Consider the following 13,456-nt stretch of genomic DNA (forward strand, 5'->3'; position numbering starts at 1 on the left):
TAATAGAATGTTGAATGGGTTTATTTATGGCTTGTGCTCTTGTTTTGCATTAAATTGGTAGGAAACTTGGAAGGTTGATTGACTGAGGCTGGTGTGCACTGTTTTGTCATCTGCTGATTTTCCTACACTCTGTATGGGTGCTGCTGTCCTGGAATTCACAATTCATGATGGATGCTCTTATTTGGGGATTATAAAGCTGTTTTGAAATAGATTATGACATTTTTTTGACGGTATTGTGCAGAATAGATGGCGTGTTGATCAATGATACAGTGTATGTGAGATGCTTTTATAATATGCAGCAGAATCAGTTGACTTTGTCTGTGCAGGCTGGATTATGCATCTGACTTGAATGTCTTTGATCTGTCATGAATGAGGAAGTGATGGATATATCCAGTGCCAATGGTCCTGGAGAGGAGGAGAGAGTAAGGAAGACATCCCAGCATAAACCTAATCATGGTGACGTCAGGCAGAATGAAATAAGCAATGGGCAAAGAACTGGAAAGGTTATCGACATGAATGGAAAAAACAGTGGCCAGGTAAATGGCAGAACTGGGCACGCTGCGCATTCCAATGGACATCCAAATGGCCATCACAGTGGTCCCCGCAATGGGCGCCTCGTGAGGAACGGACGATCATGTACCGCAGCCAGGAGGGTGCGTCGTCCACAGGGCTGGCAGCGGTGGCTGACCCTAGCCTGTGGAATGTGTGTGGGTTTTGGAGCTGGGGCAGCGTACTCCTGCTTCCTTTACATGCTCCATGAAAACAGACTCTGGTTCACCCACATCAAGGTGAGTTAGTTCAACAAAGGCTTCCTGTTGCCATGGCTACCTATGTTGCCTCAACTGAGCAAGAAGACTTTCTTACCCTCCCCCACAACTTTCTCAAATTGCATGAAATATTCTATTCAAAATCCAAAAATTGACTTAAATCATAATATACAAAACATATATTTAGAGTTAAGTGAGACAATATGAAAGTGAAAACCTATGCATTCAGGCATTAACCCCCCCCCCCCCACAATCCCAGCTGCTAGCATTTTCGTTGATTAATTATTGAACTTCATGCCTGAGCATTGTTCCAGAGCAAACAAAAATTATCCACAAAATGTTTGCTTACAAAGGTAAAGCAGCCCTTCATTTCCTTTTAACAATACAAGGTAATGTGATTCTTTTCCACTGCAGCTGAGGTTTTGTGGTCAGCTTGCAAGTCATAAGCATATATCCTGATTCACATCTCAGTATCTTTATATCATGTATTTTTGTGCAAGTCTCTTTATTGTCACTACAGTTTCTTTGAATTCAATGACATTGTCTCTGTTTTTAGAATAAAAAAGAATATGTATGATTGACACTTGTTTCATATGTCACTTTACTATCAAAAAGACAAAAGAATATCTGATTTAAAAGTAAAGTATCTGAAACATAAAACTCACTGGCTTGTGTTTCAGGTATATATCACTATAATATCAGTATAGAACTGATAAGATAACTCTTTAGTCTTTCTATTCCACTATGATCAGATTAAACAGTGTCCAGAGAATGTCATGGTGAATTCACCAACTGAGTTTAGTCCTGCTGTTAAAACATTAATGCAAAGGAAATGTTTTTCTTGTCAGATGGACATTGGACAGCATGCTGATGTCCATTACAATACAATGATGTCAATTTTTTACGATGATGAAAGTAGTGATATTATTGCTACATTCAGTTTCTTATCCCTAGCTACAGTATTCCCTCATGACACTAGTCATAAGTACACTATGTCAGGCATGATAGTGATGTGATGAATATTGTACATAGTTTACAAAGATTATCACTTTTACAGTTGATCTTTAACAGCTGCACAATCAAAATACAAGTTGTATGCAATATTTATGCTGTATGAAGAATTTGATGAAGAATATATCTGTGTATTCGTGTCAGTATCAACTAAAAGTTTCTTATTCTTGCTGTGTGGTCACATACACACATACAAAAATTGTTTTACATACTTTCTTCACCCCTGCTTCTCTAGCTGTATGTATAATCTTTGACCTCAGAGATGTGTGTGTGTGTGTGTGTGTGTGTGTGTGTGTGTGTGTGTGTGTGTGTGTATGTGTGTGTGTGTTAGTGTGAGTGTAAACCACTCTCCCAAACTGTACCTGTACGCTGTTCCATGAAGCTGTTCATAAAGTTATGCGTGACTTTATGAACGACTGGAATATGAAGTGCCAGTATTTGTGCCCTTTTTTCTCCTTACGTTTTAACGAAGTACGACTGTACGGGTGACTATTTCATATACATTGGGGCAAAAATAAACTTTCAACTGAAAACGTGTGTTAACATACTAAGAATAATCATTATATGTGACCCGCTACAACAAAATGGTCCTAAAGTCGCGCACGATCGAAGCCGTGAAAATCGAGTTTGAAGTTAGAGCATCAAAATTGGTCAAAACTTACGATTTTCTGAATTTGACATATTATTAGAGTCTGACATGTCTTTTATCATCTGTCGAAATTTTGAAGCAAAATGATGAAAGGAAAGACCAAAAATAGCGTTTTTCTGGGCCATGTTTTTTTGGCGTTTCAACGAAGCAGAAACTGGTTCGAACATTTGGATTGAGCGCCACACATAGGCTCCGCCCCTAACAACGACCAGAGTGATCCCATTGGTCAGTTTGCTGCTTGCCGCTAACCGAAGCGTGAAGCTCGCACACTGCCCAGTCGACTGGTGCGTGCGGGCGGGTTGCGCTGTGCCTAGCCGCTTCTCCTGACATCCTGGTCATTGATTGGTCGGTGAGGAGACCGCCGACGCTGTGTTTTAATGAGCATTTCGGGGGTTGCTAGGGCTTAACTTCTATTGTCCGGAGGTGAATACTGACTTGCGTGTCTCTTGATTGTGATTGCGTCGCAAGGAGAACTTTTAGGGCGCTTTTCTCGAAACAGTGATTTCTCAGACGTCTTGAGATGCTCTCTTTTAAACATCGATATCTCCGCAGCCGATTATTTTTATAAGACGTGTTATATATCAATTTAAAGCAGAAAGATTAGGGAATTGTGTCATGCAATTTTCAAACAATCGACCTCGCCCGACTTTAGGATCATTTTGTTGTAGCGGGTCACATATGCAAATTTCAACTTAAGCTATTTAGGAAACCACTTGGCTTTCCATAAGTCTGTAAAGTCGTGTATTACTTTACAAACAGCTTTATGACACAGGGTCCAGGGGGGTGTTTCATAAAGCTGTTCTTAAAGTTACGAACGACTTAAAACGACTGGTGATCAGTTCTTGTGCTGAATTATTGAAATTCTAATAAGTATAGCACATCAGAACTGATCACCAGTCATTCATAAGTTGTTTGTAACTTTAAGAACAGCTTTATGAAATACCCCCCCCGGGCATTTAAAGGGCAAAGAATGCTTTATTTTGCAGTAACCTTTAACAGTTGTTGACATTGACACCAGGTTAATACATGTACATGTAGCATACACTTCATAGGAATGAGTATGCAGTACATGATGTGGTTGATGTGACATGCATGACATTTAAGCAGTGATTTACTCTTCTTGTCCTATTCACATACCTTTCCACTTGTACATAAGACTCAATATAGTGAGATTAATTTCATGGTGTTGTAATGATGCCAGTATTATTCTGCTTTGTAGATTTTTGCACTGTTTGTGTGGAACAGGATATCATCTTATTTGATCACTACTGTGCAAGAGATGTTTGTGTTTGTGCTGTGTTTTTGTGTTTGTGTGTGCGTGTAGTATACATGTGTAGGGTATTTTAGGATGTACCCTGTCAAAGCTACTTCTAGAGAAAAATAATTGTTTAATTGTGTAGATGATCATAACAGAGTCAAAGGAAAGGGGTAGGCTAGGGATGTGATATCTGTGTAGTATATTATATTGTTTCTTTTTTGTGTGTCTCTTCAGATGCAATTGTGTTTGAATATGACACCTATCAATACTTTATTACACAAACAAACAAACAAACAAAAAACAAACAAACAATATAGTTACCTTACCATGCTTTATATGCAGCAAAATATATGTATTTTTTTAAAAGTTCATATGATGTACATTTTCCAATGCATACTTTTTATCAGAATTTTGATATTCATTGCATATAACTGTTGAAATTATGAATACAGATCTAAATCAGTTTGTTCTGAAATGCTGATGACACAGCTTTGATGTACACATGTATTTTCTTCTGGTTTTAAACCAAAACGTGGACTTTTGAGTGCAATGTGACTCTGACACTGTGCATAAAACTTCATTTCGCTCTTCTTTCATGGAGAAACAAGATGATTGCGCATTACTGAGGCAGGGAGCGGTTGAAGAGGTGGGCGGGCATCGATCCACACCTCCTTGAAATGAGTCTGGAGGCAGTGGCATGGGAATACATGGGAGTACATGACTGATATACATGCGAAGGACATGATGAGACATTGACCTTTGCCCTGCTAATCACAATGGGGATGATACTTCCCCCAGGGCACTCCCTTGGGAAGATATTGTCAGGAGTTGGGTTCACAAAAAAAAAAGAAGAAGGAAAAAAAAACCCTCTTTAAATGTCACCACAGACACATAGTGCTGGAAATAAGACACTGGGTCTCACTCCTACACTCTTATGTGTAGGCCTAGTACTGTATATTGTTGCTTGGTGACAAAAACTTGTATCTCAAATTTTGGTGAAAAACGCTTGTTTGGATTAATCATCAGATAATCAGTTACATTCTAATATTAAAGTGATGTCTTGTCCAAATCTGTGTGTAGCTGTTTTATTCCAAACACGAAGCCACCATGGCATGTCTATTAAAGCAGGGAGGTCTCCTCTCACCTCCCTGATTAAAGGATGGGGCATCCTATTTCTTGGAGCTTTTGTTTCCATGTTTTGTTTTTTGTTTTTGTTTTTTTTTGCTCTCCTGAACATTCGACATTTTTTGAGATACAATGTTTTGTAGCCCTAACAGTGTGTGTGACTTTGATTCCATCAAATAAAAACCAAGGATACCATGTTGACGACCTCTGCAAGGGTTGATGATATTTTAGGTAGTTCCTGCTATTTATATTCTCTGTCATTAATCTTTAATCAGACAGAAATTATGTCCCATTCTATTACTGGTTCTTGCAGTATTGCATAGGTGAAGAATGAAATTAAAATTGCATTCAATGGGAAGTACAGTTAATGGTCTTCTGTGGTAAGATTTGGTTAAACCTCTTTTGTGATCCGTGATTTCAAATAATTCATTCCCTTGTAATCAGTCAAATCATTTTAATTCAGGCTAAGTGATGAATAAACCATGATTCTGGAATATGAGATACTCCACTTTGTGTGGCTTACTCAACTACTAGAAGGCGATCTATTGATGCGATGGGATGTGATTTTGCATAATATTTATCTTGGCTGTGCTGTGAAGTGGATGCTGTATGTACACCAATGAATTGATGAACATTGGTGCCTGATGTAACAACATTCTCAGTTCTTTCAGGTTGCCAGACACATCTAGAGATTAAAGGCATAATTTACCATTTGCAGATGAAACAAAAATCCAGCATTACTGCTTCAAAATGTGACTTAGGGATAGAAACAACCAATGTAAAAATTTGAATTAGTATTATCAATGTTAAGTATTGTTAAATATACAAAATGTGAACAACAGTTATAATAAAAATGTTTCCAGACATTTTAGAACCATCTACAGTTATGGTTTATTGCGAAAAACAGTAATATCTCCTTATATTTTAGGCTTTATTGCAAACATTTTATATGGTAGGATGTTTTTGTGGTACAACTGACCTACACATTTGCATCAAATGTGATATCTTTAACATCTTTTAAATCACTGTTCCCAAGGGTAAACAGGACCTTTAAGTCCCTTTTATACAAGGTGGTGATGAAGCATCTTGTGTCAAAGATATTGGCTGAAGGATGTTGATTTACATTGTAGCCTCTCTACATTTTGTGCATAGCATAATGTTATCAAAAAGTTACATCAAGAATAACATGTGACATCATCACCTTGTAGTCTGAAGTACTATTTTTGGGACCCATCAATTATGTTTCATTCACTGGTGAACCCTTTCAACTCAAACTCGTCAATCACAACTGGTACATTTTAAAGTTTGTACCTCTCCTGTCAGTCGATATCAATATAATATCAGTATTGCTGTACATGTACCTCGTCTCTTTTCTCACCCCCTGGTTACCTCAAACCTCCTATTTCCGTCTTCCTGTTTCATTCCTCCCTAAATGTCATGCCCTGCCTCGCATCTTACTGAATCCTGTCGTGGAATTCAATCAAGCAATTTCTTTCATCCGTTGTTATATTTGCAGGAGGTGGAACGCGAGATCTCATTCCGCACGGAGTCTGGCCTGTACTACTCCTACTATAAGCAGTTCCTCCACGCACCCACAGTTTCGCAAGGTATTGACTTACATGCCAGTTCTGCATTTCATGTGAAGCAGATTTTTTTTTTTTTTTTTTCACTAGAGTTGTGCATGTGCGTGGCAATCTGTTCAACTGTAGGTAATGAGATATTTTACCTCCAGACAGCAAATTCACTCCAGTAGACACAATCAGACATGCTGTGTGTCCACCAAGGAACAACAGCAACAAAAAATCTGTTCTCATACTCATATCCCAAAACAAGCTAATCCCAGTTTTCATGACCCCCAAATCAAGGAAATTTATCCTAAGTTGAGCAGAGAAAACATCCATGTAAAATAAGGCACAGTTTAGTGTAAATTGGAATTCCTGCTGTAGTGGATTGTGTAAAGCAGTGATGTTACAGTGCAGATTTCATTCTGTTTTCATATTTTCGGGCCAGATGTATACAACAATTCTTCTCTTGAGACCTTCATCTGCATTATGGGTACATTTATATCTTGTTTTTAATAATTAACCCTTGATTTAAGCAACCAATCTTGGGTTGAACATAATGTAATCCTATTACATCCACAATCAGATGGTTACTTGTTGAATAATTAGATGCAGCATTACCTGAATTTTATGTCATCTACTAATAAATTAGAGACATATGACATACAAACATTTTAAACTCCTTTAAACTTTAAACTCCTTTATTAAATAAGCTTTAAACTTCCTTAAATGGAACTTGTACTGTCTTGTTTTACTGATGTATTGTTTGATACCAAAGTCATTTTAGATATGGAGTGGTAATGTACTTAGAATCCAAGGTATGAGTTATTGAAACTAGCTGTACTGCTAGTATGACCAACCAGCATGATCCTATTTGCTGAAAGTGAATATATTGCATCGGGACTTTCTTTATTAAATAGCATGTCAAAATTTCAACAAAGTCTCTATGTACTTGAACCAAGATACATATGCATAGCAGTGTTTTCATGGTTGGTAGATTTAGAGTTGGGCAGATTGTGGAAGTCTGTCAAATCTCCTGCAGAATGCCCTGTTACGATGTCAGGACCAGCCAGGGCTATCCCAGGCCAGCTCCTCAGTCATCCTGCTGTTGATGAGCGGGTGCGGCTGACACTGAACCGCAAATGAACTCTGCCTGGGTTCATTGTCTTTTCCAGACCTCGTCTCTGCATGAATAGCACTGCCTGCTGTGCGGGGTGTCTGATGGATAGTGTCATACTATTGTTTTCTTTCTTTTTTCTTTTACTTTCTTTGTTGTTTGTATACATGTACAATGTATCTTTGTCTTTACCATGGCTTGTGGCTTTCTGAAATCAGGCACTTCAACATTGGTTGTATGAAGCTGGAAATGTGAGCAATGAAATACATTTGTTAATGCCTCTGCAGTTGTTCCTGACATAATTTTTGAAAGTATTTTGCATGTGTGCAGGGCCTCTAGGCAGAGCAGCTCTGAATGAGCTGGAAGGGCTACCCTGCTAAAAGAATACAGAATAGATAAATTAATTAATTAATTCATAAATGAATGAATAGATAAATGAATATGAATAAATAAATGAATTAGAGAAATAAGTAGATAGTAAAATGAGTGAATGAATGAATGAATGAATGAATGAATGAATGAATGAATGAATGAATGAACGAATGAATGAATGAATGAATGAATGAATAAATAAATAGAGAAGTAAACTATGTATTGTGGGAGATACCAGTACTTCTGATGACAACATCATTTGTTATATCTAATATTGTTCATTAGATTATTATCATCATCATTATGATTATCAATATGATTAATTTTGTTTATGTGATTATTATTATTGATGCTGGTTGTAGAAATCACATCTTCATCTTTACATCTAGTTTTAATGTTTATTATCTTCCTCAATCTGCAAAGTGGCAAAAGGCAGATAGAGTTTCATATGCGTTTCGTCCATACAGCAGGTATCAAAGTGTAGAATCTGTTGGTCAACTTGCTCTGAAGGTCCAAGGGATTTCCTTACTGTATATGCAGCAAGATTCTAAGCTTTTATACTCATTGAGGACGAGTCCTGAGTATACTCGGGCAAGCATCTATGGGAAATACATGTTGTAGCAAAATCAAACCGTCCTTAATGGGTTAATTGTGAAGTGGGAGGGAAAAGAAAGAAGGAGTGCAATTGCCTTGGAAATGTTGGCCATATTTACCAGAGATTTCAGTCCCATTCATTCAACTGTTTCAGTAAGTTTATCTGACTACCTTCCTTAGATTGCAGAATACTACTTTATCTTTCTCATCAGAAATGGCCACTTCAGGGTGAAACCTTTGACCATCAAACTTGTGATGAACAATATCTTGTAAAAACAAACAAACAAACAAACATACCCAAAACAATTATAGAAATACATGTAGGAAGGTGTGTGATAGTAATTTTGTTAAAAGACACAATATGTATAGCGGGTGTTACCTAAATTAGTTAGGCCTACCAAGGAGGTTTTATACATGGAGTTCCAGCTGGCTGTAATTTATTCAAACAGTTGTCAGATTTCTATAGATGTACAAAAGAATTCCACAGGTGCACTTGTGCCTTTGATGATCGATGTTCCAAGCCAGCGTCTTGCTGAGCAATCTGAAGATTCATTTTTAATGTTATCATAATGTTGGCCATATTTTGCTTATCTATTTATTAAATGAAATGAAATTTCACTTAATGATAAAGCATGTAAAACAAAAGTCAATTCTGTTCAGAAATTTGCACAAAAGTGTAAATCAGAGCTGTATTATGTGAAAATGTTTAAAACTGTACCATCCTGGAAAGCTGGTTTTATCACTTTTCGACTTAATTTCCCCAAATGAAACTAACATGTAATAATCTTCAAGTATAATTCTTTATTGATAGATATATCAGATTATTGCCTGCATATGCCCAGTCGAGTAATTTTCATTTTCATTTCAGCATTTTTCCCTCAATTTCTGTTTGCGCATCCTCGTGTCTGTACCACCTAGCTTTTATAAGAAGGGATAGCGAAAAGTAATTACCATCACAAAGACATAGTGATCTTCCTTTGAAAGTGGCTGGTGATTATGCAATGAGACACGAGTCAATTGTTTTCGTATCGGCGGCAGATCCTGTTTGGCACATGCTTCAAATATTTTTGAGCGATGGCTTCGAACATAGATCAAAGGGAATAACTCTGTTGTTACTCCATCTCTTCAACCTCCTTGGGCCTACATACATGCAGCTGTACATACTAGAGTAGTTCTCCTCTGTCCAGTTCTTTGTGTACAGCTATGATTTTCTCCCATGCCTCTGTCCTTCCGATAGCTAGCTTTGGTCTTTGGGTGCTATCTGCTTGTTAGATGCTACCTTGCTGGATCTTTTAACTGGATTTTGTGAATGAGAAACATCATCAACCTGTTAAGTCTAGCCCAGTATGTGCCACAGGTACAGCTGCTTTTAAATGATATTTTTATTGACATTATAAAGATCATCTTTATCTCATTCTTGTACATTTTTTAGGTTCTATCGTCTTTACTTTTGGCCATTAATTGTTGTTTGTCCAAGTGCTTTATATAAATGTAGATCTACAGATTTTTATGAGTGGTAATAATAGGGAGGCAGTTGTTCTTTTTATTTTATATAGTTCAGTTCAGTTCAGTTAAGTTTATTTTCATTCATCATAAAATACATAAAAATACAAAGACACATACAACTACAAACTTAGAAAAACTTATTTCATGTGAATGGGGATCAACAAAAAGAACTTTAAAGATTTATGACATGTTAACCCCGGAAATATGAAATATTACATTAAGAAGGACACAAAACACAAACACAACTGTACAATCATAAAAGAAGTAGATAACGATACAAAAGTAGCCTTCAAACAAATCAGTGACAGGAAGAATACAAACTCATAAGATGATCTTTATATGCACGTTTAAAACCATTAAGGAATGGGATATTTTGAAGTAGGAGCGGTAAACTATTCCAAAGGATTGGACCTTTGAAAAAGATAGTGTTTCTATAAGCATTTGTTTGGACCAAAGGAAGGTGAAAATGACCGGAGTTTCGTGTATGATAATAGCTGTAAGTAGCCAGCAGAATGTGTCAATAAGGGCATGAATTGATAGAGCTGGCGGTAGAAATGGGTGGGCCTGTTCTGGATACCGTGGCGCTGTGTGCCAAGATCAATTTCCTTGGGAACAGATGTGGCTTTCTCTGCACCAGCATGAATATCCATTAGCAAGCCGCAGGGGTACTGCGACACGTCAGTGATGAAACAGAACTCCCCAGATATGACAGCTTGAACCTGAACTTGTGAGTGCTGTCAGAGAAGGGAGAGTGAAGGTTGTTATACCCCCGCCAAACGAAGTTTGAAGGGGGTATATAGGAATCAGCGGACGGTCGGGCGGTCGGTCGGGCGGTCGGGCGGTCGGGCGGTCGGGCGGTCGGGCGGTCGGTCGGGCGGTCGGTCGGGCGGTCGGTCCGTTGCAAATCTTGCGTCGCGAACTACTTCCTCAGTTTTCAACCGATTCCCATAAAACTTGGCACAGATGTGTGCCTTGGGTTGTAGATGTGCAAGACGTATTTTTTGACAGTACCCAAAAGTACGTTGCCATGGTAACGGCATATTATGGGCAAAAATGGGTACAAATCTTGCGTCGCGAACTACTTCCTCAGTTTTCAACCGATTCCCATAAAACTTGGCACAGATGTGTGCCTTGGGTTGTAGATGTGCAAGACGTATTTTTTGACAGTACCCAAAAGTATGTTGCCATGGTAACGGCATATTATGGGCAAAAATGGGTACAAATCTTGCGTCACGAACTCCTCCCACAGTTTTTGATCAATTTTTATGAAATTAGGTACAGATGTTCATCTGAATATGTTAATGTGCAAGACACATATTTCCGCAGTGGCAAAAAGTGCGTTGCCATGGTAACGGCATGTTATTGGTAAAATATAGGGCAAAATGCTTCATGGCAAAACTGCTTCATCAGTGTTCTTCCAATTCTCATGGAATTCATATTGAATGTTTGTCTTAGGATATAGGTCAGCATGACACATTTCTTGACAGTGACAAAAAGTATGTTGCCATGGTAACAGCTCACATATTATGAGCCAAAATGATGGAAAATTTTGTGTTGCAAACTACTTCCTCAGTTTTTGCCCAATTTCCATGAAACTTGGTACAGACGTGTGCCTTTGGTTGTAGATGTGCAAGACGCATTTTTCGACAGTACCCGAAAGTACGTTGCCATGGTAACGGCATATTAATGGCAGAAGATCAAGGAAAGATCTTGCGGATTTAACTACTTCCTCAGTTTTTTGACCAAAGCTTATCAAATGTTGTTTTGACCAAAGCTTATGAAATGTTGTTTGACGGGGGTATAACCAGTCGCTGTAGCGACATTTCTAGTTGTAACACACTGAAGTAAACCATTTTTGCTTGTGATTAGGTAATGCCACTATTAAGAATGTACCTCAAATATATATTAGACATTAAATCTCACATATAGTATACATCAGTGATATTTGAGGGAAGTGGGTCAATCTGTTCAAAAGATAAGAGCTTTTAAAGTTCTGGTCAAATCCATGTGCTATCATCGGTGGATTGGAAAACTACAACAAAGGATGTCACAATACGGCAATGATATGAAGAGGATGTAAAGAAAATTCCACAAATTTCTTGAAAGTCTTTATGAAAAGTACTCTTTCTTTTGACTTGTTACTGATATGTGTTGAAGGTAATATCATTCCCTCTACCTTTTGGAAGAGGTAAGTCAAGTATTCTTTCATTATGTTGGAAAAAGGAATTTATTCAAAATCAGATTCTGAGTGGTGATTTGATTTCACGTAATGAAATTAACTGTTGGATTTGCTGCAAGATTTTGCATAATACTCATAAGAGCTGATGCCTTTGAGAAGTGATTATATGTCAAACTTGAGAATATTTGGGAAAGAAAAGCTGTGACCCTTTAAGTTCAGCCACACCAATTGACAATTTGCTTGTTGTTCAGGCTCTGTGTATTACACCTTATGAGTGCAGTGAATGTGACGACTATGAGCTCAGTGGGGCTTCAATTGAGTCACTCTAAATATCTGAGATGCCTGTGTGACCCGTGGAATGTGTACACAGGTATTTGCAAATGATGAAAAGAGAAAAATGAAAACCAAAATGGGTAAAGCAGCAAGACTGAATTCGGGACTAAAGAGGCCTAGGTTCAACACTTGAAGATCAGGTGGAAAGAAAAGACACATAGGAGCAAGCCAGTTCAAATTATAAAGTGTGATATCAATTTATTAGGGAAGTTATTGTGAATGTGAGATTCGATTGTGAAGAATCTCTGTCTTATCCTTGATATAATAAAATACTAAACAAAATGAGTTGCTTTAAAACTAAGAACAACCCCTGACCAATATCCAACAAAGAAAAGAGAGAAAAAGGACCAAAATTAACTAACTAAACCAACACAGCACCGTCCGGTGCACGCCGTTAGGTGTACATGTGCTGTGGGCAATGAACAAAAGAAAACATGAATCAATATACATTATGTACAAAGGGCTCATACCAACTACAAATTAGTGTAATCTAATGCAACTAAAATCGTACGCGCGCTTTCTTACAATCTAACCATAGACAAACAATCTTCTAACAAAATATTACTTTACTCCATAAAATGTCAAAGAGTGCAACAATATGAGTTGAATCTACATATGGCATTATTTGCTTAACATTCCACCTCGTTCCAACGTGTTGATTGAATATTCATGACACTCTTATTTCATGAACTACTCCTACATATTGTGTTTGATTACTCCTGGGGTGATAACATAGTTCCTTTTGTTGCTATCCCTGTTAACAATAACCAAAGAAATGAAACTGGGATTATAATAATGAATACCAAGAGCCTTAATACTACGCTCGCCTTTGACATTACAGCAATATATGAGGAAATCATTTCTCTTCGTCAACATTCTTCTTAGTAAAATGTTTTAACTCAAAACCACACGTATCACATTAACTATATGTATTCTTCTAATCATTTCTCAGTAAACTTTAAGGGTCCGACCAAACCGGGTAC

At 37.6% G+C, this 13,456-nt stretch overlaps 1 protein-coding gene across 1 annotated transcript in view; it reads left to right on the forward strand.

Moving 5' to 3' along the window:
• The first annotated feature begins 512 nt into the window (after window positions 1-512).
• Window positions 513-13,456, forward strand: part of LOC139710076 (protein C-mannosyl-transferase DPY19L3-like) — a 51,441-nt gene continuing 38,497 nt past the window's right edge. Inside the window, exons 1-2 of the mRNA XM_071622021.1 lie at window positions 513-788; window positions 6,327-6,417. Coding sequence (XP_071478122.1) covers window positions 513-788; window positions 6,327-6,417 — 367 coding nt within the window. The remainder of the gene's footprint in view (window positions 789-6,326; window positions 6,418-13,456) is intronic.

The sequence above is a fragment of the Diadema antillarum genome, unplaced genomic scaffold (genome assembly GCF_040938485.1).
Source record: "Diadema antillarum isolate AM-2024a unplaced genomic scaffold, OU_Dant_1.0 seq00001497_RagTag, whole genome shotgun sequence".
Lineage (NCBI taxonomy): Eukaryota > Metazoa > Echinodermata > Echinoidea > Diadematoida > Diadematidae > Diadema > Diadema antillarum.